Consider the following 26,434-nt stretch of genomic DNA (forward strand, 5'->3'; position numbering starts at 1 on the left):
AGGCGCCCTTCTGATTGTAAATTTTAAGATCATTGCAGTGTATATCAGTTCTCTTCTGGACAGTTACCTTCCTCTTTTCCTTAACTGGGGAATTCTTCTGATACAAAGGATTATGAAGCTTGTGTCTCAGTAACTGTTATTCTTCTACAGGCATGCATTTGAACTTTTTCTAGGATTATCAAAATCTTCAACCAAAGCACATACCAGTTTTATAACTTTAAAAAGTTTATCATCCAAAAATTTTAGTATTTGTGTGCACAAGCCAGTTAAAGGACTGTTAGACATTCTAAAAATACCGGGAGCAAAACAAATTTATTATGGACTGTGGTCATTTATAAACATGCCAGGGAAACAGATCTGGGTCGTTGAATTAAGGATGATAAACATAACCAGTTTCAGAATTGTCTGAATGACCACATTTATAAATGTATGTTTGACAAAGCGAGCTCTGTGTAAGTAAGCATCAGAGGAGGGAGCCTGCTGAGGCTGAGAGAGCCTGGGCGAAGCTAAACAGGAACATGGGCTCTGAAGTTAGGCTGATTCACATCTCAGCCCCATTACACACGGCTGTGTGGCCTGGGGCTTCTCTTTGGGCAATGACCCATGAAGTGCCTGCCTCACAGCTAGTACCTTGTAGCAGGGCTTCAGTGGGGAGGAGAGGAGCACCGGGCATGATGGTTCTTGGTGAATGTGGGAATGTGCCCCTTCTCCTCTGTTATCAACACATTAAGACTGGCTGGCTGCAATTTGTAAAAAATGACCAACAGTTGATCCTGAATACCTTGAATGCCATGATTATTAAAATGGAGTCTTAAAAGTGATAAATATTTTAAACTAGTAGAATAAATTACCTTTAGATGATTTTTACGTATTTCTCAGAGAGAGCGAGCACAAGCAGAGGGAGAAGCAGGCTTCCTGCCGAGCAAGGAGCCTGACGCAGGACTCGATCCCAGGACCCTGGGATCATGACCTGAGCCAAAGGCAGACGCTTAACAGACTGAGCCACGCAGGCATCCCTAGATGATTTTTACAGTTCTTTATTAATAATACATTGCTTATGTGGTATTTTAGAGCTCATATAGTATTTTAATACTATTTTAGTTCATTGTGTCTTAAATTTTACCAACAAACTACTTTTGATGGCAGAAAAAAGTAAATACTCTGAAGAGAATAGTGTAGAGAGGTATGTGTGTGGAGGGGGTGGGGGGATAGAGCAAAATGGCAAGTAGGAAATTTTAAAGGCCAGCATTGTGTCTATAAAAATCACATCAGTTTTCTGTTTTTCTCCATAAAAATTTTGCATTACTATCAGTATAATATTTTAAATATTTTGCCATTACAAATGATGGTTCAGGAAGATATGCTTTGTTTACCCATGTCTTCTAACATGCCTGATGCCTTCCTCAGACCTTCTATTTATGCATGTCAAGTGAGAATCACTGTCCTACTGCAGCAACACAACAAACTGATGAAATACATTTTGTACTTAGTTCGTAGTTGAGGAAATTGAGTACCCACAGTTACTAAATAGAAGAACTGGGAGGTTCTCCGCCTGGAGGTGTCCCATGTCCCAAGTCCCCAAACCCAGTCTTTTGTTTTTTAAGATTTTATTTATTTATTTGGAGGAGAGCGAGAAAGTGCATGCATGAGCGGGGGGGGGGGGGGGCAGAAGAAGAGGAAGAAGCAGATTCCCAGCTGACCAGGGAGCCCAGAGGATGCCAGCTCAATCCCAGCACCCAAAGGCAGATGCTTAACCAACTGAGCCACCCAGGCGCTCCACCCCCCCAAATCCAGTCTTACATTACTCCTGCCGTAACCAGATAATATTTATGTTTATGAACAAGAAGATGGTATATAATGAATCATGCTGGGCATGAGTTGATGGTAAGTAGATTGTAAGTAGTTCTGTACCCTCAAGCAGTTTATAACTTAATTGGTCTGACAGGATGTTTCCATGAGGGGGAAGGTAAATAATGATAAAAAAAAGCTAAGGGATGCAAGGCAAGAAATATTAGAGGGCCGTGAGTAACTGATTTCCAAATAAGCAGTAGAGATGAAAGTTAAAGTTCTGAGGAGGAAGTGTTCAGGTTGGCTGAGGAATATGGAGAGGCTTTGTGGATGAAAAGGGACTTGATTTTATAGTAGTTAGTGTTTCTCTAACCTTTTCCTCTGGTCTTTTGTTTATTGCTAATAATGGCTGAAAACAAGATCTGATTGCAAGCTTAGGTCTATTTTGGCTTGTTTGTTGTTTGAAAGGTGCTTATATTTGTATAGTTTACCCCAGAATAATTTCTTAATTGCCCATTCAGATTTCCACTCTTTTCTACACTATCCTTGATAGTGTAAGAAAATGATCTGACACTAGTGCTCAGATGATTTTTTATTTGATTTACAAGGTTCCTTTTCGATCCCCGGTATAGCACATTACTCATTTACTTAAAGAGTTTGGCAAGATTTCCATAATAGGGTGTAGTTCACAGTTGGGATTAAGCAGAAAAGGGAGGGCGCCTGAGTGGCTCAGATGGTTAAGCGTCTGCCTTCGCCTCAGGTCATGATCCCAGGGTCCTGGGATTGAGTCCCACATCGGGCTCCCTGCTAGGCAGGGAGCCTGCTTCTCCCTCTGCCTCTGCCTCTCTCTCTCTCTCTGACTCTCATGAATAAATAAATAAAACATTTAAAAAAAAATAAGCAGAAAAGGGAAATGGTTATGACGGAAGAGGATCATGTTTCAATGCTGATGGGTTAGGACAAGGGATAAGAGACCCAGAGGAGGCTGAAGACAGGAAGAGAAGAGACATGGTGTCCCAGTGGCATTGACATGTGGGTGCAGGGAAGAAACCATGCCGGACATGGTGCCAGCCGCACAGCCCTGCACCTCCTTCTGTCATATACTCTTAGGGCTGGAAGGGATTTCAAGGACAGTTGGTCAGACCCCCTTCATAAAATGTAAAACAGAGGAAGAAACAGCCTAAACAGACCAGAGAACTTGCATAAGGTCTCATAAAAGTGACAGAGCTGGGATGAAACCCCGTGTCCCCTGAATCATAACCCAGCATTCCTACTACCTTCCCTGAAGTGTGCAGAACTCTCGCTGATAGGAGAGGAGAACATTCCTAAATGTGATAGATAAGGACCCTTTGCTGCTGTGTTCTTTCTAATACACCAAAGTGGTTTGGAGATGGTGAGATTAATTTATCTGATGAAGGAAGGCACGTTGTGTCAACATACAGCACATCAGCATTTCTCAGTCATTTGTGAAGTATGCCCTCTCTGATAATATCTTCTCATCTTCTGGGTAGCACTACAAGCCAAGAACAGTGATACTGAGCTTTATTTTTTGTGGTTTGTTTTATACAAGTAATGTACTAGTTGTCCTTTTGCAGCTACATAGGGATATTGATGGAGAATCACTTCTGTTTGAGCTCAGTAAGTTGATCCAAACCAATACAATTATGTTATTAAAAATAGATATATATTCTATATTTAGCAAAGATGGTATTTTATAGCTATATGCCTGCCACTGGGTTATGGTGTGATGTGTGATACTACCATAAAGCTCATTCCCCCTCTTGGAATTTCCAGTCCAGTTGGAGCAGCCAGTTGTATGCATCTACAGCTTCAAATCTACCAGGACTAAAATGGGACTCCCACCAGCGTGCATCCCTACTACACCGTTCCTCCTATGTCATTAAGTGACCCCGCTGTTTCTTCAGTCACTCCTATTAGAAATACTGGAAACCTAGCAATCACCTCGCTTCTCTTCCCCTTCTTCACTCCCTCATCAAGTCTGGTAGCAGATCCCTCTAACACACCCTTTGTACCCCAGCTTTAGTACCAACAGACCTGTTCATCCTTTCAGTCTGCTAACATTGCTTCTTCAGTCAAGTCTTTGTCTTCATAGAAAGAGGTGCTCCTTCTTCAGTGCAGTTGTAGCCAGCAATAAATTTCTCTATTAATCATTGGCTATAGTTCCTTCAAGTCAGGGAACTTACCTTATTTCTCTTTGTAAATCCAGTACAAGGTACATTAGACCCTCAGTTTTTAAATCAGTACGTTGAGTGATGGGCGGATTATTATTTAATTTGTGGTGTTTATGAAGCACCCCAGTGAAGTAAGATTGTCAAGATAGGCAGAGGTCAGATATTGAAAACCTGAATGCTGTGCAAAGAAGTAAGATTGTCAAGATAGGCAGAGGTCAGATATTGAAAACCTGAATGCCATGCAAAGAAATGAGCAGTTATAGCTGGGCACATGGGTCCACACGGCCTCCCCTGTAGCCACATGTCATCACGTGACTGTGTTCTGGCCACTGAAAACAGAAGTGGTAGGTGCCCCGTCCAAGAAGTTTCCTTGATGGAGGGACATATCATTCCCTATCTCTCCTTTCTGCTGACTGGAATGAAAGCTAAGTGATGGTGGCTCCCGTGGTCATCTGAATGTAGCAGGGCCACACATCCTAGGGTTTGCACAGTAGGAAGCTGAAAGAAGCCTTGGCAGGAAGGGAGAGCATTTCAGGAAGAGGAATTGAATGAAAGGACACATTTGAAGGTCAGATAGAAGATAACCTGGCAAACGAGACTGAAAAGGAGTCACCGGAGTGATGGGAGGAAAGCTAGGGAAGTGGTTTAGTAAGGAGGAACTGGGTAGCTGCTACCAATTGAGTAAGATAGAGATGGGGAAAATGTCACTGGATTCTACAACATGGAGCCCTTGGTAAGACCACTGACATGGTAAGGGCAGAAGTGGTATTGGAGTGGCTGAAGGGTAAATAGAGCATAGAAAGGGACTGTCTAAAGATATTTGACCTTGAAAGAGAGAATTTGGAATAGAGGGACCAACTGCCAGAGGGTGTGGAGTGAAGGGAAGGTTTTCCTGAGATTACTGGAATAGGCTGATGGAAATAATCCTATTGAGAGGAAAAGAGAGAACAGACAACAGTCTTGAGACAAGTTGATGAGATCCAGAGCAAATGGACAGAGATGGGGTGCTTGCAAGGAGGAGGGACACTTCCTCTGTGGTGAAGGGAGTAAAGAAGAAAATGGGGCACATGTGTGGGTGGGCTTATAGATTTGGGGTGCAGACATGAGGGAGCTCCTATCTGAACTTTCCATTGTCTCCTGAATTATTTAGCAAGGTCATCAGCTGAAACTCCATAGACAGTAAGGCCATCACCCCCATATCTTGTCAGTCTCTCCTATTATAGCTTTGTTCTGTGCTGTGAGGAGAATCTCCCGAGGTTTGGATGGATCACGGAGCTGCCTGAAAATCCTTTAGTGCCTCTGCTTCCCATGGTACATAGGGCACAACAGTCAGCACCCAGCTTCCCTTCCCAGCCCCATTCTCTCCACTCACTAGCTGTGCTCCCACCAAAGCCAGCTGCACTGTTGCCCTGAAACCACTCACCCTTGCTGCTTCTCAGCCTTCGAACATGTTCTTGCGGCACTGTCCCTTTCTCCCTACCTTGTGAACTTATTCTCTAAGACCTAATTCTCATATTGCACCCTTTTAAATCCTCTTTGATTCCCCTCCTTCCACAGGCCAGTAACTGTAGCTTTTATGTATAACTGTCCTTCTATTGTAGTTTTTTTATCTGGACTGAGCAGTGTTTGGTATAATATATATATGGGAGGCACTGGGTGAATGGATGAATTTTGATTTCTTTTCCTGTTCCTTTAATGATTCTTAATGAAATTGAAATGAAATGAAAGTTCTATACTCTTAGTATTGATGCAGGGTAAACATTTTTTCCTTTTTTTTTTTTTTTTTCCTTTTTTTCCTAGGTGGTTCTGGAATGGAGCCGGGATCAATACCACGTTTTGTTTGATTCCTACAGAGACAATATTGCTGGAAAGTCCTTTCAGAATCGGTAAGAAGAGATCAGTTTCGGAGAGTAGCTTATTTGGACTTAAATGATGAGTCATGAGATCGCCCTTGCTTTAAATACAACAGTTGAAGTTGAAGGGATTTTTCCAAGTGTAGATACGGTTTAACCTATTCAAGACCACTCCTATCTGAAGGAATCTGTAGTCCCTCCTCACATTTTATGATTGAAAAAGCTGATTAAAATCTGATTCCCAAAGAGTAATCCTGCCTTGCAGAGTTACATGATCTCATTTTATCATCGCCCCAGTTCTGGAGGTAAAGGTAATTCCATCTCCCTGCAGGGTGAGGAACCTGGGTGGCTACCCTGGCCAGTATTACTCTTTTCCAAGCCCTGGCCCATATCCTTCTGTTGACCTCTCTCTGTTAACCAGGCCCAGTCCCATTGAAACCACCAGACCGACTCCCCACTCACCCCTGTGGTCACCACATCTTGCTGCCTCACTGTGAGGAGGAGCAAACAACCCCACAGGTTGGGTCTTTGTCTCTTGAAGGCCAAGAAGCTTCTTGGTGCAGCCCCCCTTGGATGCCACCTTCAACTTTTCTTTTCCTTGGAGATATTTTTCCTCCCTTGTAAGACAGGCCTCAGAGTGGAATCAACCCTTCCCCACATCCTCCTTTTCTTCCTGCAGCTAAAATGAACTGCAGTCTCTTTTTTATTTTAATTATTACTTATATTGTTTTATATCATAAACCAGTTTATGTCTGTGGTTGAAAACAGTTCAAATAATACAGAAAAATAAAAAGTAATGCCTCTCTCTGTTCCATTTTGAATTTCCCCACATCTAGAGGAAGCATTATTAATGAATTTTTGTTTTGGATTCTTCTGGTAATCATCATTCTAACTTTAAAAAATAAATGGAGTTTTCTCCCTTTTATTCATTTTATGCAGTATTTATTGACTCTTTTCCATTGTAAGGGTGCACAGCGAATCATTACAGGGCAAGGAGCAGTAGGTGACCGGAACAAATGTGGGGCAGCTAACAAGGGTGGTTAACCCCACAAAAGTCTAAACGTCAGAGGCCATAACCCAAATCCTCCCTTGATCATCCTGACTGTCCGTTTCCCCCTGAGGATAGTTCCCACTGAACCAGAAAGCCTAATGAAACTACAAGTAACTATAGTTGATGTCAGTTAGCACACCTTGACAGTTTCCTGAGACTTGTAGACTACATCACCAATTGCTCTGGAGCCCTTGCTCCCCGCTTAGAAGCACTTCCTTGTCCCTCTGTTCACTTTTTATGAGTGCCTATGTGGTTTCTATCAAATAAGCAGTTTTTTAAATTACTATGCTGATTGGATGTATGCACTCTTATAGTCATGAACATCTTAGGGAGGAAGGGCTAAGGGATTCTTTGATTGACGTAAAGCTTTACTCTTTGCTTCCGTGCCTTATGTGTGAATGACATCCCTGACTTTACTCCTTTAACAAAGAATGAATCTTTGAGTCTTCCTCTGTTTTAGACACTGAGATATAATTTTGTGGTAAAGAATTGTGTAGTCTAGTGGGGAGAATAGCATGTAAGCAAATAATTCGTGAAGTAGGGAAACTCTAAGCTTTTCTCTTAGGATCTCTCTCTCTTTTTTTAAGATTGTATTTATTCACTTGAGAGAGAGAGAGCATGAGCGGGGTGGGGGTGGGGGGTAGGGTAGAGGCAGAGGGAGTCTGACACAGGGCTTGATCCCAGGACCCAGAGATCATGACCTGAGCCAAAGGCAGACACTTAACCATTTTTAAGAGATCCCTCTTAGGATCTCTTAAAAACAGTTTTCAAAGACTCTAGCGATCTGCGAAATTAGAACTATTTTTTATGACAATACTAGGGTGTTATTTGTCTTTTTTTACTGTGTTGACATTTGCACTGATGGTGTAAAAGCATTGCTGGTAAAACTGCCACATCTTAGCATGAGTCACTGTATTCTTCACTACCCCATATTTGCAGGGGTAAGATAAAAGCTAGTTTCACTTAAAAATGTTCATGATGAAGCAGTAAAAGTCGTTAATTTGATCATATCTTGACACTTTGACCACACATCTTTTTAATGTTCTGTGTGCTGAAATGCATGTGACTCTGTGGTGAGTGTCTTGAGGAAAAGCCCTGTGTGATTGAGTTGCAATCTAGACTAGCCCTTCTGTTTCATGGAACACCACTGTCATAACTTGAAAGGACAGATGACAGTATTATTACTCAGACTTGGTCATTTGGCAGATGTTTCTTGACAGGGAACAAAGCAATTCTATGTCTTGAAGAAAAAAAAAGTAATAGTATTTGTTGCCAGTGATAAAATTTGAGCTTTCAGGTGAAAATAAGAATTTGGGAAACCTTGTTTCTATCACTGTGGGCTTAACAGCTTCACAGTATCATAAAGACTTCTCTGTTTAGATCTGTGGCATTGTCCAAAAAATCACATTCGTTAAAACTATATAAGAAAATGAAAGAAATAGGGCACCATTTGGCAGATCTACATTTACTCAGTAAGCTATTATTTTCCAGATAACCAATACATTGTTATAGGATCACTGTTACAGATGTTACAGAATCTTGCATGGGTAAAAAAGCCATTCAAAGTGCAAGAAGGACCAGTGGATTTCAGTGGAAAAGCACAGAAAGTTCATTAATGTGGCTTCATATTCCACACTGCAACTAATTTTTTTTTTTTTTTTAATGGAGAAGGGATCTGAGTGGGGAAAGATTTTTTTTTTTTTTAAGATTTTATTTATTTATTTGAGACAGAGAGAATGAGAGACAGAGAGCACAAGAGGGAGGAGGGTCAGAGGGAGAAGCAGACTCCCTGCCAAGCAGGGAGCCTGATGTGGGACTCGATCCGGGGACTCCAGGATCACGACCTGAGCCGAAGGCAGTTGCTTAACCAACTGAGCCACCCAGGCGCCCCACACTGCAACTAATTTTTAAGCAACTACCAGTTACTTTGGTGTAGGATCAGAGAGGAAAACCCACTATTACCTGAAAAGGCTTTTATTATTTTTTTAAAGATTTTATTTATTTGAGAAAGAGAGAACACGAGCAAGGGGAAGGGGCAGAGGGAGAGGGAGAAGCAGGCTCCCCCTAAGCAGAGAGTCCCACGCAGGGCTTGATCCCAGGACCTTGGGATCGTGACCTGAGCCAAAGGCAGACACTTAACAAACTGAGCCACCCAAGGGGCCCCCTGAAAAGGCTATTAAAATACAACTCTCCTTTCCAGCTAAGTATCTGTATGAGCCTGGGTTTTTGTTATATAGTTCAACCAAAACAACACATGGGAATAGATTGAACACGGAAGATCTGAGGTGCTTGCTCTCTTCTACTAAGTCATTAAAGAGACTGACAGAAATGTAAATCAGTGCCTCTCTTCTCACTAGATTTTTTTGTTGTTTTGGAAAATATTGTTATTTTCATTTAAAAAGTTATTCATGTTAACGTGTGAAGAGGTTTTTTGTTTTAAAATGAGTATTATAATATTTTTAACGTTTTATTTTCAAATATGGCAAATAATAGTTATAACCTATAAACAGAAGTTTTTTGGGGTCCTTAATAATTATTAAGTGTGAAGTGAATAATTATTAAATGTTCTTTGACATAGCAGTTCTCAAAACCTTAGTGTGCAGCAGAATCCCATGGAAGGCTTGAGAAAATGCATTTTCCTCCCACCCTCGGAGTTTCTGAGTCTGGAGGTCTCAGAGGGGCTCACAGAATTTTCATTTCTAACAAGTTCACTGGTGACACTGAAGCTGCTGGTCTGGTGACTACGCTTTGAGAACAATTCATTTACAGATTCTTAATGAAATAAAATTTTCCTACTTTGTTTTCATTATTGCCAGTTATCTTAAGACAAGCTCAAAATGGATTGTCTTTTTTTAATCAATATTTATCAAGCACCTACTCAGCCTACTGTGCCTCATGCTGTGCTTGTGCTGATGGTGCACACTTGCAGAAATCCCTGCCCTGAAGGAGCTTCAAAGCTTCAGAAGGAAAAGTAGCTTTAGAAAATCCAGATACGGAGGTCAGCAGTTCTTGTTCTCTTTCTGAAAAGTTTTGTGTATGTGTGTTAAATATTTCTCCTCCTAATTTTAGATTGCATTAAAATGTAGTTTGATTTTTATATAGGAATATTTCAAAATTGCCTAATTTTGATGATGACAAGTAAATGGATCATATATAACATCACATGTTCTGATACATATATATATATACTTTTTAAAGATTTGTTTATTTGACAGAGAGAGACACAGCGAGAGAGGGAACACAAGTAGGGGGAGTGGGAGAGGGAGAAACAGGCTTCCCGCGGAGCAGGGAGCCCGATGCGGGGCTCCATCCCAGGACCCTGGGATCATGACCTGAGCCGAAGGCAGACGCTTAACGACTGAGCCACCCAGGCGCCCTTGTTCTGATATATTTTAAAATACCATAATATTTGTAGGAAGTTTTCATTATTTTGCTAGTTTCTCTGCAAGTCCCTTTAATGTTATTTGAAATGTTGTTTAAAACAAAGTTCTATATGTCATTAAGAAGTGAATATGTAAATTATCTACTGCTACTAATTGTGAGGCATTAAGTCAGTCTGGGGACTAGTCATCTCTAAAATGTAGGTATTAGATTAATTAAGTGTAAAATCTCTTCCAACTCTTTGGCTCTAAGATATCATTTAAGTTTTCTTACCTATTTTATAGAACGTAGAAACAAGGGACTACATTCACAGTGTCCTTTATATGTCATAGTGCCTGTATATTTACTTAAACTGAACTGATTAAAATAAAAGCTGTATTACTGTCACATGGCTTTGGTTCTGAGTCATAGGTAACTTATTTAGTCTTCAGCTCTAAGATAAAGGCTTTCTTCTCATCTGGAAACTAAGATATAGTGGTCTCGTGGTTAGAAAGAAAGACTCAGACTCACTGTGGCCATGTCTAATAGTAGAAAAACAACTGACTCACTGACCTGGGGCAGATCACACGATCTCCTTAGTTTGTTAGTTTAACACCAGAGAATTAAATTGATCATATAATACAACCTTATCAGAAGAGCCAGTACATAAATCCATTATATACTTAATGTTTTCCCCAATTGAACATGTATGGATATCTCCTTACTCTGTTAAAAAATTTTTTTTTTTTTTTTTTTTTTTATTTGACAGAGAGAGACATAGTGAGAGCAGGAACACAAGCAGGGGGAGTGGGAGAGGGAGAAGCAGGCTTCCCGTGGAGCAGGGAGCCCGATGTGGGGCTCCATCCCAGGACCCTGGGATCGTGATCTGAGCCGAAGGCAGACGCTTAACAACTGAGCCACCCAGGCGCCCTGTTAAAAATTTTCTAATAGCAGGTAATAACTTGTACAGAATAGCTTTGGAACGTGCAATTCTTCTTTTTTTTTAATCTTAAAAAAAAAAATCCCCAACTTAAAAAATATGTCACCAAAGCAGTTTTTTCAAATTAATTTTTGATCTGAACTATTGGGAATGAGATGACCTTGGATAATTTAGGTGTGGGCAACGCAAGACATTTCTTTTTAATGGAAAAGACTGATATATATGTTGAGGGAATGAACTTAGAGTTAATTTAGCCAACAAGTATATGTTAAACCCCACTCATGTACCAGGCCCTATTCCTAGGCATCTTGTGATGACCAAGAGGAACTCATTGACCTCATAGAGAATTGGCATTTTAGCGGGGGGAAGCTATTTTTTAAATCTTTTTTAACTTAAGTATGTGAACTGCAACCTGTATATAAATCATTAGTTCTTAGTGTGGATTTCTGGACCAGCAGCATTGCCATACCTGGGAACTTGTTAGAAATGCAAGTTCTGGGGCCCCACTCCAGACCTAGTGAATCAGAAACTCTGGGGATAGAGCCCAGCAATCTGTTTTACAAGACCTAAGGTGATTCTGATGCATGCTAATGTTTGAGAACCATTGGTATAATAAATGCATAAAGGACCTAACTGAGGAAGCTTTTGCATACTGTTTTGGTGAGGAGAGAGAACCTGAAGATGTAGGAAAGAGGGGAAGTCATTAATGCGGCAGGGCACAGAATGTATGGTACCACATCTGCCCTAGATAGTCCATCTAGTGGAAGACAGACATGCATAAAAACTAGTATAACATAGTGTGCTAAGGATTCCTTAGAGTACAGAGTACAATAGAAGCTGCATGGTAAGCAGTACATTCTCTTTGTGGGAGGTGAGGGGAGAGGGCGATTGGGGAAGGAGGAAGTGGTTCAACAAAGCATGTAAAAAAGGATATTTTAGGCAGAGGGAGAGGCATGTTCAAAGGCACAAAAGCTTGCAAGTCTTACTCCGTTGGGGTAAGCGACTAGAGTGTCTAGAGCACAAGGTGCAGATTATGACACGGTTGAGATGTTATTCTGCAGACAATAGTGAACATCGTCAGGAGGGTTGGTAGATGTTCAGCTTTCACATATGTCTTGAGTATTAGGTGATTCCTCATTTTTCCCATGAAGCTTTGGATCCCTGGTTCCTCTCTGACCTTCATTTTCTCTTATGCTCTTCCCTTTTCCCCCCTTGTCTCTGCCACACTGGCCTTTAGCTCCTTGACCATTGCCAGTTAGGTGTCTGCTTCAGAGCATTTGCACATGGTATTCCCATTCTCTGAACCGTTCTTCCCCCAGTTACCCACATTGCTTGCTTCCTCAGTTCCTTCACATCTTTGCTGAAATGCCACTTGCCTTTGAGTCATGATGAACTCCTGTATCATAGGTCCGAAGTAGACCTGAAAGATGGGGGGGATTTTGGTTAAGTTGGTAAAAGAAAGGGGAAGAGAGCTTTCAGCAGGGGTAAAACCTGAACAAAACACTAACATGAGACTTAGGTGAGATACGAATTAGATGCCTGCCTGACTTTTTTGAGGAAAAGATAATAAGGAAAAAATCAAGCAGTTTCAGGAAGGTCTGTTCTAGTGTTTCATATATATCATTGACTCATTTAACAAATACTGAGCTTCTGTGCGCTGGGCACTATTCTAATTGGTTGGATACCTTAGGGAACAAAACAGGAAAGCTTCCTGCCTTCTTGGAGCTTATATTCTGGGGGAGGGACACATCCAGTTACCAATGTAGGTAACATGTTAATTATTTAATATGTTAGAAGGTGGTAAGTGCTATGAAGACAAGAAAAAGCAGGGCAGGGGAAGGAGGGTTGGGAGGGGCTGGACTTGGGGCAGCAGGGAATAAGGAAGGCTGCAGCATTAAATAGGGCTGGGTCTTCATTAGGAACTGTTGGATAACTCCTTTTTGGTAGTTTTGCTTAGCTTCTAATTTCTATGTTTGGCTACATTTGCATCACAGCACCCTTGTTTGCTAAACTGAGCATGTAGGAGTGTAAACTGAGCTTCTGAGACCTCCTGACAGTCTTAAAGTGGAGTAATGCAGAACTGCATAAAGATCTGCATGCATCTTGCAGAGAAAGTTCTCAACAAATAGTCTCCCAGCACCAGTTTGAAAACATGCAATTCTATGGTATGGTTGGCTGGTTGGATTACCTTTTCATTGATTTTTTTTTTTCATAACCTTTGAATTTAAGCCCTGTTATACTCTTATTCCCAAATGTACTGGAAAAATTCATGTAAGCTGGAAGACCTGTGGGTTTGCCCTAGGCTCTGTCTGCCCATGCCAATTGACGTGGTTTATACCTGGGTGAATGGCACAGATCTTGAACTACTGAAGGAACTACAGCAAGTCAGAGAACAGATGGAGGAGGAGCAGAAAGCAATGAGGTAAAACTGATTCTTTAAAAACAAAACACACACAGTTCTATGAGTACAAGTAACAGTGCATTTCAGAAAGGAATTTTAGTGACCACTTCAGTGACTCTTGGCCTTACTTCGTAAGATGGCCATTTTATGACTGTGCCACTCCAGTGATGCCTTGTTCTCCGAGGGCCCCAAACGGAAAGGAGCCTCCCGAGAAAGCCCTAGACTTCCTGCTTACTCAGGCTGAGTCACAGGTGTGATATCTTCATGAAATAAGATGTTTGTTTTTCAACGTAGCTTCATGGTAAGACCCGTTACTCCCTTGAAAAACAAAACAGGCCTACAGAATTAACTTTTTTCCATTTGATAAAGTCAAAGTATATTCCTTTTATCCTTTTTAATATCAAATCATACAATATGGAATTAGAAACTTTGCTAATTTTTTATATACGGAGTTTTGATCATTTTATTTCTTTTATCTGAGAAAGGTACAATGCCCTTGAATGGAGAGCCTTTAGAGCTATAATTCCTTAGCAGTTTTTGTTGAGAATTTCTCCATTCATTTCTTTGTAAATGTTAATGGGTGCTCCCCAGTTGCAGGTCATTGACCAAATTATACTGCAACAAATTGTCTCTTTCTCTTTGTGTTAGAGAATATTATACCTTCCCAGTGCATGAAAATGACTTTGGCAGCCTGGTACCATGTTTTACTAGTAAAATGTAAACACTTAAATTTTAAGTTACTTAATTTTTTGATTACTGTGGGAGGTATGTGATGATAATAACTTGAGCATATTTCATTGAAACTTAAAATTTATTACGCACCTTAAATGTTGTAAGCATTATATTTCCTAACCTACTGGTTAGTTCCAGGGGGAGTAACCAAGAAAATCAATGTTGTCAGTTACCTCTTGTTCACAGTTAGGACTAGTACTAGCCCATGCATATGTAATGAAATATATTTGCTTTCATTAGAGAAATCCTTGGGAAGAACACAACAGAACCAACTAAGAAGAGGTAAGTGTTTTGATTCTCAGGAATAGAAGTTGAAGTATTGAAGTGAAACTTCCGGGTTCTCACCTGTTTTTGTTGGATACACAGTATTTTGTATTTATTGTTCCTCTTCAGTCCCTCATCTGCTAGTTTTTGACCCCCAAATTAAGTGCCTCCATTAGATGGAAGATCTTGCAGTGCCAAAGGCATAGTTGATTGAGAACTCTTATTCAGGTTGTACCTAACCAAAGCTTTATCGTTTCCGGATGGGTTAGGTTTCTGGATGGTAAGGTTTTCTTCTCTGTTGTTTTCATTAATCTGTCTTAGTGTTCTGTTCTCTTGGTCCACTTAAAGTATGACTTATACCCAGTGTTTTCATTTCTAGAATTTATATCCATCATTCAATTGTGTATTCATAATATATTTCCTTTAAAAAGCTGTCCTAGTTCTGTCTTATATTTAAGGACTTGGGAAGAGGATTTAGCCCAATGCCAAGAATCAGATGTGCCTATCATGATTTAAATCATAACTGACTCTGATAGGCCCTTAAAACAAGACTGCCTCACTGTCCAGCGGAAGTCTCTGTTAACTGCACTCCCCCACTTAACCTTTTAGACTTAAAAGAGTTATTTTGGGGCACCTGGGTGGCTCAGTCGTTAGGCGTCTGCCTTCGGCTCAGGTCATGATCCCAGGGTCCTGGGATCGAGCCCCGCATCGGGCTCCCTGCTCAGCGGGAAGCCTGCTTCTCCCTCTTCCACTTCCCCTGCTTGTGTTCCCTCTCTTGCTGTGTCTCTCTCTGTCAAATAAATAAAATAAATAAAATCTTAAAAAAAAAAAGTTATTTTATAGAAATGATCCTGAGGAATTTTGAGGTCTAGAAGTGCCCTCTGAATCATTTCTTTGTTATATATATTTATTTATAAATATACTACTGTAATACTACTGTTAATACTTTTTAATACTAATATATACTACTTTTAATAACACTGTTAATATTTTTAATTTTTTAAATACTGTTATTTTTAAGTAACAAATTTTTTAATTATTCAAAGTAATACTGCCACGTTACAGAAGGATTGAAAGGACCTTGAAAAGAACAGGCTCACATAATTCTATGGTCCTCAGTCAACAACTGTGATCATTTTATTATTCCCTTTTCATACATGTATTTATAGTTGTAATTTATAATCTTTTTTGTAATTTATAATCTATGTACAATTTTGTCTCCTTTTCAAATTTTATGTGATCTGTACATCTATGTTGATAAATTATCTTCATGCTTCTCAGTTTTAATAGTTGTATAATATTCCATAAAGTAACTGTACTATAATTTACTAAATGTTGGGCACTTCTGTATTTTCACTGTTGTAAATATTTTGTGATCTTATATTTGGGTTTGTCGCATTTTCTGTTTGTGGGTTTGTTTTTCCTGTTTTGCTTCTCTTCTCCTACTTGCATTAGATTCCTGGAAGTAAACTACCGAGGAAGAAGCATATGTATAAGTTTTTATGGGTCTAAATAAGGACACATGCATTTGCTATAAAATTGCTTCTCCAGAGAGGAAATGGGGAATACCCACCTGCAGTGTTCAAGAGGAATAGGTGTACTGTGCTTGCACTAACATTGAGTCCATTTTTTGAGGGATGCTAATTTAGTAAACAAAATGTGATACCTCATTTTCTCTTGCATTTCTTTAAATATTAGTAAGGTGGAACAATTTTATATATTAACTAGTTGTAGCTCCCACTTTGTGAATTCTCCAGCCGTGTTTTGTCCATTGTTTATTTAGGTAATTTGTTTATTCTAGGTATTCCTTATGTTTAGATAGAAATATCTCATACATTCATCTTAGAACATTGTCACATTTGCTTTTATTTACATTGGTGTAGTGTCTCTCCAGTGTATTTAATTGTGAATTGGTAAGTTGTATCTGGTAGGCTGACTAAATTCTGTAAACAGAATTTATCTACTTCCTAATCTGCCTAATGGTAGACTTCACTGGAATTATGAAAAAATCTTTAAAATGGTAGTAATGAAATGCTTAATTTCTTGTGCACCTTTGAGTTAGTAAATTTTGGTGGCAATCATATTAATAGCAGTTTGAAAGCGCTTTCTTTAGAAGCTGTACTTGTTTAAAATAATTTTATATCATACTTGCTATCTTTTTATATTCTTGAGATAAGATTCCTTTATTAAATATGATTTTTATAGGATATAGAAAAATATCTAGAAAATTTAGTAGTACCAACGAGCTTTTCAATGTTGATCAGTTTTTCAAGACTGTTTTTGAGCATGTTGGTGTCTGTTTCCAGTGAGAAGCAGTTGGAGTGTTTGCTGACACACTGTGTCAAGGTGCCAATGCTCATCCTGGACCCAGCCCTGCCAGCCAACATCACACTGAAGGACCTGCCATCTCTTTATCCATCTTTTCATTCTGCCAGTGACCTATTCAATGTTGCAAAACCAAAAAACCCTTCCACTAATGTCTCAGTTGTTGTTTTCGACAGTGCTAAGAATGGTAAGATCTCCTTATGGGTATTTTAAAATCATGTCATCATTGGCTTTTTGAGTAACAAAATTCTGAATGGAACAGACATGATTCTGTTTTAAAGAAGTACCTGATAAACTAAAAACATAAAAACAGAAGCAAAAGAGCTGCCACTGTATTTCAGCCCTAACTTCAGAAAGGGATTGCATATGTCTTACTCCGTGTAACACACTCGCCTTTCTGTGCTGTGGTTAGGACCTTAAATTTGATACTTCATTTACCTTATTCTCTTGGCTCTGACTTATTGTGGAGGCTTATTACTATTATTATTTTTTACCATATAACTCTTCAGCAAGGTTATTTTCTACAGTTTGAACAGAACATACCTGGAACATTCTTACTTTCCATTCTGAATTATCTGATTATACAGTTGATTTGGTCAGATAATAGAATTGAAATTGTAATTTCTGGCATAGAATAATGCACACATCTAGAGATCCCATCCTCCCACTTGGCCACTGAGCTGGTGAGCCCCATGCCTGTGACTCTTCTGGCCTGTTGTCTCTCATGCTTCCTCTGCACTGAGCCTCTCTCCTTGGAGGCTACATGTGTTTCACTTGTGTAAAATGAAAACTGTCATGTTCCCTTTACAGCATTGAGTCCTGTTCTCAAGTTCCCATTCTTTTAGTGTCATACCTCCCAGCTTAAATCTTTGGAAATATCTTTGATGTGTTCTTACTTTTTACATCCATCCCTAATAGATTAACCTCACCCTATTACTTGCTTTTGTTTTTCGCAAATGATTCTCCGCTTTCTTACTCATCTCACTTCCTCTGCACCAGACTGAATTCCTTCACACAGGCTCCCGTGATAGCTGCCTAGCTCCTCTACCTATAAAGTTCCTCTCCAATCTGTCCGGCACACAATCTGAATAAATCAGAAAGTTCTGATTTTATTTGCTTGCTTCCTTTTTGAAGACAATAATACAGTAGTATGTATTTGTTATATATATCTTTGTTACAAATTCCCCTTCCTGGTGTTCAGGACCCAGCCCTGATTCTGCCCTTTGTTTCCCCTGCCCTCTTGCCCTCCTCGAGGCTGCCAGTTTCTTCACACATGTGGTGCTGCTGTCCTGGTCCTCTTCCTCTCCCAGCCTGCCTCCCGTTCTTTTCAGCCCCACCTCTGTCTCCATGAAGATCCTGGACAGTACATTCACAGTGATTCTAATTCTTTTTACTTTTCTGTATCCCTGTAGTACTTGTAACCTCACTCACAACTTACTTTTTGGGGTTTTTTTGTTTTGTTTTTAAAGATTTATTTATTTTTTAGAGGGGGCGGGCAGAGAGAGAGAGGGAATCCAAGCAGACTTCATGCTGAGTGCAGAGCCCAATGTGGGGCTTGATCTCATGAGCCTGAGATCATGAAAACCAAGAGTCGGATGCTTAACTGACTACACCAGCTAGGCGCCCCAGAACTTAGTTTTTGATTACGTAGTAGTTTATGGTGTCTTCATCTAATTTCTTAATCTAGCAGAGACCTTATCACTCACCAGTTTGTGTCCTTCACAGTGTCTAACATCGTGCTGTCTTCTTGGCACTTAATAAGTTATTTGTAATTTGAAAGAAAATTGTAACCTAAGTATAGATATCGCTGCCTTTACACTATAGATTTGTTTCTGAATTATTTTGTATAAATAACATTTTTGTATTTAAGTTATACTTTATACAGGAAAATATAATCTTTGACAGATTATAACAAATTATCTTGATTTCTTGTTTCGCGAAATCTAGCTTTTTTTTTTTTAAACTGTCAATAAAGTGTATTTTTTTAAAAGTGAATATTATTTATTTGAAATAAATACAGACATTATCTTGAGATCTTTGGTCTTTACAATGTGTATTTGTATACTGAGCATCTGGTTTTGTGGAAAGATGTATTCTTCCTCTACAATTTGCAGACTTGTATGTGAGCGTTGAGCACTTACGGTAATGGTCTGTTACCTCATGGTGTCTCAGTACTAAGCATTTCACCTCTTTCATTTGATGCCTGTCCTCTTAAGGATTATTGTAAAATTGTGTTCTTGTGAGGTGTCCTTTCCCATTATATTCTTTTATTGGATGGTAATTATTACATAGAATGCCATCTTTTTTGTTTTGTAGAATCTATTTTTCTTTTTTTTTTTTTGACTAAGTATGTAGTATACAGTGGCTAACTGAACATAATAACAAAAAAAAAAGAAAAAACTATCCTTTATCAGATGGGTGGTTTGCAAGTATTTTGTCCCGTTCTGTAAGTTGCCTTTTCACCCTGTCGATGATTCCTTGGCCAAGTAGCTTTGTTTTTTAAATTAGTTTTAAGGTACTCTGGTGACGTTTTCCCCGGAGAGAAAAAGGAATGACATTAAGAATTATAACTCGGTTATAACATCTATGGAGAGAATCTTGAATTTTTCCTCTGCTAATTTTATAACATAGTAAAGACTTAAGAAGTTGTAAGTTTTGATATGAATAAAATTTGTATTAAACTATAGTCTTCTAAACACTGTTTTTGAATTCCCACTTGGGTTTCTATTTGCACTACTTATTCATTTGTTCAGTAAAGATTTGTGGAGCCACTGCTCTGTGTTGGATGTTGTTCCAGGTAACAGGGAAACAGCAGAGAACAAAAAAGACACATCCCTGCCTTCACAGAGCTTACATTTCTAGTGGGGCACAGACTCACTCTTTATTCTCCTCAATTATCTAGATCAGGGATTGCCAAATTCTTTCTTAAAGGACCAGATAATAAATATTTTAGGTTTTGTGGGCCAATAGGCAACATGGAGGATATTATGTAGGTATTTTATATAAGTATTTAATATTTAGCCATTTTAAAATTGTTCAAAATTGTTCTTAGCTTGGGGCCATACTAAAACAGGCAGTGGCTAAATTTTGGCCATAGAATGCCAACCCCTGATCTAGATAAAAAATTTGTATCCACATTTTATGTTCCATTTATCTCATTTAACTTCTTTCAAGTACATCATCAAGAGCTGTTGACTTTTTTCTCCTTGTGAGATGTGTCGTTTCTCCCCCTCCAGTGCTCCGCCACTGCACTTGTCATCTAGGTTCTCTTGAGTAGACGGGACTTCAGCAGTCGCACAGTCCAGCCCTGCAGCCTGGGCCTGGATTTCTCAGCAAGGTGGTTTTTCCAGTCAAGCTTATCCCCTTTGATCTATAGGAAATGAATGTTCTCCTGTGATAATTCATTTTATCTCCGGACTACATTGACCTTTACACGGAATTATGAAGTGCTTCCTTACAGCTTTCTCACACTGGTTAAATTTGTACCCACTGGGATCTTCCAGAACTAATGTAATATAATCTCTTTCCCATGTGATGTGACATTTCTTTTCATTCCTGTTCTTTTAGCTGTCTCTTAGGGGCTTGTCTGTGTCCTAGATTGTTCTTCTCAGAATGAGCTTTGGTTTCTGTTGCTTTTATTTATTTTTTACTTTTAAAGATTTATTTTAGAGAAAGAGAGTGAGCACGGGGGAGGGGCAGAGGGGGAAGAGAGAGAGAGTCTCAAGCAGATTCCTCACCGAGCAAGGAGCCTGATGTGGGGCTCCATGTCATGACCCTGAGATCACAACCTGAACCGAAACCAAGAGTCAGATGCTCAACCGACTGCACCACCCAGGCACCCCATGGTTTCTGTTACTTTTAAAGTGTGTCAGCTAGAGTAGAATATTTTTTTCAGGTGGTTCATTTGCAAAGAGAATGGGACTATTCATTATTTGTTGAGTGTATACTATGTGCCAGGTACTGTTCTCAGTGCTGAAGGTGCAGCAGTGAAGAGATGGACAAAAATCTTTGCCCTCATAGAGTTTACATCTTGGCAGAGGGAGACAGACAATAAATACAGCATACACGTAAATTATATAGTTTGTAGAAGACAAGTGGTGTAGAGAAAAATTGAGCAGGGGAAATTGGGTGATAAAGGCAGACTCACCAAGAAGGTGACTTCTGAGTGAAAATTTCAAGGTGAGAGGGCCAACAACATGAATATATGGGCAAGGAGTGATTCAGTTAGGTGGACTAGCCAGTGCAAAGACCCTGAGGCAGGAGTGTGTCTGGCATATTTGAAGAAGAGCAGGGAGGCCAGTGTGGCTGGAATAGAGTGAACAAGGGAGAGGGGCAAGAGATGAGCCTAGAGAAGTAATGGGGTAACGGATGGGGTTGGCCCTGGCAGCCATGACAGGGACTTTGGCTTTAACTCAGAATGCGATGAGCAGGGGCGCGTGGGTGGCTCAGTCGGTTAAGCGTCTGCCTTTGGCTCAGGTCATGATCCCCACGTTGGGATTGAGCCCCACGTTGTGCTCCCTGCTCAGCAGAGAGTCTGTTTCTCTCTCCCCCTTGGCTGCTCCCCTGCTTGTGCGCCCTGGACTAAAACTCCTAAGTCTTTTTAAAGAAACTTAATATACGGATGTCTGGTTGGCTCAGTTGGTAGAGCATTCAAGTCTTGATCTGAAGTCGTGAGTTCAAGCCCCATGATGGGCAGGGAGACCTACTTAAAGAAAAAAAAAAAAAAGAATACATGCTAATACTCAAATACTTCTTAATTTATGCTTGCATAGTTGGTTTTTGGTGCCAAGTTAAAGGTCTTGGTTTGTAGATTTCATTTTGCTAGGTTTGACTTGTTGCTCCAAATAGTAAGAACTCTGGGGAACCCCTAGTATGTTTTATTCAGGATAATCACTTCTCTGTCTACTTCGTGTAAATCCACACGTTCTGCAAGCATGCCTTCTGGTCTTCCAAAACCTTGATGGATTATGGAACAAGACCGAAACTACAGCAAACCTCTAAAACCTCTCTTTAGGTTGATGGTAGCTTTATAATTTCATTCTTTAGTCAGAATTGGTTATACTCCACCAAGCTTGAGATCTAGGCTAAGTCTCTGTTATATCCATAAAGATGACATGAGATGTCATTAGTTACCTTTGCTAAGATTATGTACAAATAGCTACACCACATCTATTAGAATTCTCTGATCTACCAGTGTAGAACCTCCCATGTCAATGGGGAGAGAGAGAGAGACAGGTGCATATCTGATAAATTTATTCATAATGAACTCCTACTCTTAGTGCTCAGTGCTTCCTTTAAAGATTAACAATATACCGCAAAGGCTTTCATTTTTTCATTGCTCACCAATTCTGTTTTTATGGTCATCTGAGACTCTTGCCCAGAACCAACAGCTATGTTGGCCAAGCTGGACCTTGCTTTCTATGCCCATTTTGCAGATTACAGTCTTCTGACCTCTCTCCTGTTTTCCAAGATCCTGGGATCCCCAAATGTCAGGATCAAGTTGCTGATTTCATTTGTCCCCCTCACTTTAGAACTCGGAGTCTGGGCGCCTGAGTGGCTCAGTTGGTTAAGCGACTGCCTTCGGCTCAGGTTATGATCCTGGAGTCCCGGGATCGAGTCCCACATCGGGCTCCCTGCTCGGCAGGGAGTCTGCTTCTCCCTCTGACCCTCCTCCCTCTCATGCTCTCTGTCTCTCGTTCCCTCTCTCACAAATAAATAAAATCTTAAAAAAAAAAAAAAGAAAAGAAAAAGAAAAAAACCGTATCTTTAGAACTCGGAGTCTCCCAGTTGGGCTGTGTCATCCCCCCTCTCCATCTCTAACTTAATCTGCTCTATTCAGCCTTACCTGATGAATTTTAGGAATTCACTGTGACCCTTGGGGAACCCTAGGATCTACAGTGGCTCCCTGCTGTTAATCTAGATGCCATTGGCCTGTCAAGGGCTCCCTTCTGGTTACCCTTCTTGTACCTACCACTCCCAAATGTTTTACTCTAGCCAAACAGTTTTGTTTTTTTTTTTAATATGTTGATGTTTGCTCCAACATCTGTGATTCTGTCAGTCTGTCATTTTCATGTTTCTGCTGCCTGTATGAATCTCTCCTTCAGTACTGCAAAATTTAACATGTAATTGTACACTGGAGTTACATCATTCCCCTTTTGTTGGATGGGTTAAATTTGTCTCCCCCAACTACCTGTTTTTGAGACCATGTATTATACTGCTATAACAGCTCTCAAAATGCTTTGTAGTGTTTTGGCAGATATCATAGGTAAGTATTCATTAAAAACATGCTTTTTTATTGTATTCTTTATTGTAGTTGAAGATGCCCAGAGTGGAATGTTTAAAGGAAACAGCAAGCAGACAGTTTGGAGGGGCTATTTGGTATGTTATTTTAAATTAATTATGTCTATGCAGTAGACTAGAATAAAAAGCTGTTTTACCTTGAGAGGCTTTTTTTTTTTTAAATTTTATTATGTTATGTTAGTCACCATACATCATTAGTTTTTGATGTGGTGATCCATGATTCATTGTTTTTGTGTAACACCCAGTGCTCCATGCAGTACGTGCCCTCTTTAATACCCATCACCGGTTGAGAGGTTTTTTAATGTATACTTTTTCACTAAGCCTAGCTTACAGGTATTAATGAATGCTGATTTAAGTAATCTTAACATTCTGATTTTGAAGCTGTAAGTTTTCACCAGCCTTATGATGTGGAAAGTGAGTTGTGTTTTTCCCTCTCTTATTTTAGACCACAGATAAAGAAGTCCCTGGGTTAGTGCTAATGCAAGATCTGGCTTTCCTGAGTGGATTTCCACTGACATTCAAGGAAACAAATCAACTAAAAACAAAATTGCCAGAAAATCTTTCTTCTAAAATAAAACTGGTAAGAGCATAGGAAACAGAGCAGTGAGTATAGCACATTTTCATTTAATGCATGACTCTTCTCTTGTGATCCATTTCATTATAGTAGAGCTGACAGTCATAAGCAAGAGGGTCTCTGTTCTGCCACAGTATTGTCATGAAGATGGCTCTTTCTTTACAGAAGATTCTTACTCTTTACTTTTTTTTTTTTAAAGATTTTATTTATTTATTTGACAGAGAGACACAGCGAGAGAGGGAACACAAGCAGGGGGAGTGGGAGAGGGAGAAGCAGGCTTCCCTATGAGCAGGGAGCCTGATGCAGGGATGTGGGGCTTGATCCCAGGACCCTGGGATCCTGACCAGAGCCGAAGGCAGGCGCTTAACAACTGAGCCACCCAGGCGCCCCTTACTCTTTACTTTTTATTTGGGCAAAAATTTAAGAGTCTTATTTGGTTTGCTGGTTTCCCAGACAGAAACATGATTCATTTGTTTAACAAAAGAGCTCCTACTGTGTGTCAGGTGCTGTTATACCTGCTGAGAATATAGCAAGTGGACAAAAACAGACAAAAGCCCTGAATGGAACTTACAGTGGAAGGAAACGGAAGCACAGGAGGGAGTGAGGGAAGTCATACATAAGTAAACACTTGGACTGCAACCTGCCTATTTATTAAGAGCCTTCACTCATAAAGGGAGTATGCTTCAGATATTTGCAATGGTTGATAATGTGAAACCTTTATTCATAAATAGCTAATTGAGCCACTAATGTATTTGGGGATTTATACCTATTAACTCTTCACGCTTTGATGCCATTTGTTAGAGTTGACTTTGGAGGCTGCCCTGAGACATGCCTTTTCCTTAACATTTATTGTTTTCAGACCCACTTGCCCTATTGTATGGGTGTTCTTTCCTTTTGAGCTTATGTCAAGATACCTGTGGTTCTGTCAAACATTCCAGGTTGTAAAACGTGAATACTTTTCTCTTAGAAGGCATAAAGTTCTGGGCTCAGAATTTTTTTTAGGGTCTGGTTTTCTTGATTTTACAAGGAAATGTTCTTTAAATTCTGCCACAGTGTTCAGGTTCCTGACTCTTACTTCCTTCTATTCGTGTCATTTAACAATTTGGAGGTGAGAGGATGGAGATGGGTAGGCAGTGATGGGGAAGAGCAGTGTTTGTGGAGTTCTTATTTAGTTGCTCTCTTGACCATGTTTTTTAATATCCTACCCCACCCCCAACATTCCCTTTAACTTGTTTCTTTCCATAAATATTTCACTGTTTTAAGATACACTATGTGACCATTGTAAGTGTGATGGTAATATGAATGACATTTTTTTCATATTTTCCTTAAGTTTTTTTTATGGTACTTGGAAATCTAGTAGTTTACAGCTAGATTGGGGTTGAATTATTTCTTATCTTCAGTTATTTAAAAATAGATACTGTATTCCTCCTTCCTCTAAGGAAGAGGAATTGAAAAAATTTGACATATAACACTGTAAATTTAAGGTGTACAACATGCTACTTTAAATACATTTATGTATTGTAATATGATTGCCATTGTAGCAGTATTTATCACATTACAAAATTATAGTACAGTATTATCTATATTCATTATACGGTGCATTAGATCCCTCTGGCTTACTTAGTACTCATTGCAAAGTTTGTGTTTTTAAAACGTCAGTCTTATTCCCCAAACCCTATCCCCATGGTAAATACCATTTTACTTTATGTTTTTTATGATTTTGACTTTTTTGGATTCCACTTGTGATATACAGTATTTGTCTTTCTGTGTCTGACTTTTCTCACTTAGTGTGATGTGCTAAGCCTAAGATCCATCTATGTTGTAGCAAATGATAGGATGTCCTTTCTCATGGCTGAATAATATTCCATTGTATATATATACTACATCTTTTTTATCTGTTTATCTGTTGATGGGCATTTAGGTTGTTACCATATCTTGGCTATTGGGAATAATGCTGTAGTAAACATGGGAGTGCAGATACTGCTTCGAAATCCTGTTTTCATTTCCTTTTGGTATATACCCAGAAGTGGAGTTGCTGGATTGTATGATAGATTTATTATCTATCTATGTAATTTTTTGAGGAGCCTCTATATTATTTTCTATAGTGGTTGGACCAATTTATATCCCCACCAGTATTGTACAAGGGTTCCATTTTCTCCACAGCCAATGTTTATTTAGCTTCTTGGCTTCCAAGCTGTTGGTTCTAGAATTATGGACATGTGTGTCTGTACTTTGTTACCTGAAATTCCTTATGCAAAAAAATTTTTTTTTAAGATTTTTATTTATTTATTTGTCAGAGAGAGAGCACACACACAAGCAGGGGGAGCAGCAGAGGGAGAAGGAGAAGCAGACTCCCCGCTGAGCAGGGAGCTTAATGCGGGACTCGATCCCAGGACCCGGGGATCATGACCCGAGCCGAAGGCAGCCGCTTAAGCGACTGAGCCACCCAGGCGTCCCAAGAATGACATTCTTGAATCTATTTATATGATTCCAACTATAATATGTTTCTAAAGGAAAGAAGGTTCGTGACACATCTCCATTCTCCAGTCAGGTTTCACTGCTCTTTGCCTGCTGCAGCTGCTCCCCGGTGCTGATTGCTTTTGGGGTGTCTGTTGGTGGATGGGTGTGTGCTGCCAAAGAATGCCAATCCAAGT

At 39.7% G+C, this 26,434-nt stretch overlaps 1 protein-coding gene across 2 annotated transcripts in view; it reads left to right on the top strand.

The window, feature by feature from the left end:
* Positions 1 to 26,434, top strand: part of GNPTAB (N-acetylglucosamine-1-phosphate transferase subunits alpha and beta) — a 73,500-nt gene that overhangs the window by 18,500 nt on the left and 28,566 nt on the right. The window contains exons 2-7 of one of the 2 annotated variants that reach the window (XM_034987729.1): positions 5,781 to 5,866; positions 13,487 to 13,606; positions 14,558 to 14,599; positions 16,888 to 17,093; positions 23,220 to 23,284; positions 23,652 to 23,786. In XM_034987729.1, the coding sequence (XP_034843620.1) occupies positions 5,781 to 5,866; positions 13,487 to 13,606; positions 14,558 to 14,599; positions 16,888 to 17,093; positions 23,220 to 23,284; positions 23,652 to 23,786 (654 nt within the window). The remainder of the gene's footprint in view (positions 1 to 5,780; positions 5,867 to 13,486; positions 13,607 to 14,557; positions 14,600 to 16,887; positions 17,094 to 23,219; positions 23,285 to 23,651; positions 23,787 to 26,434) is intronic. The other variant, XM_034987730.1, reaches the window with a different exon arrangement.

This window comes from Mirounga leonina, unplaced genomic scaffold, assembly GCF_011800145.1.
Source record: "Mirounga leonina isolate KUSES-001 unplaced genomic scaffold, KU_Mleo_1.0 Mir_418, whole genome shotgun sequence".
NCBI lineage: Eukaryota > Metazoa > Chordata > Mammalia > Carnivora > Phocidae > Mirounga > Mirounga leonina.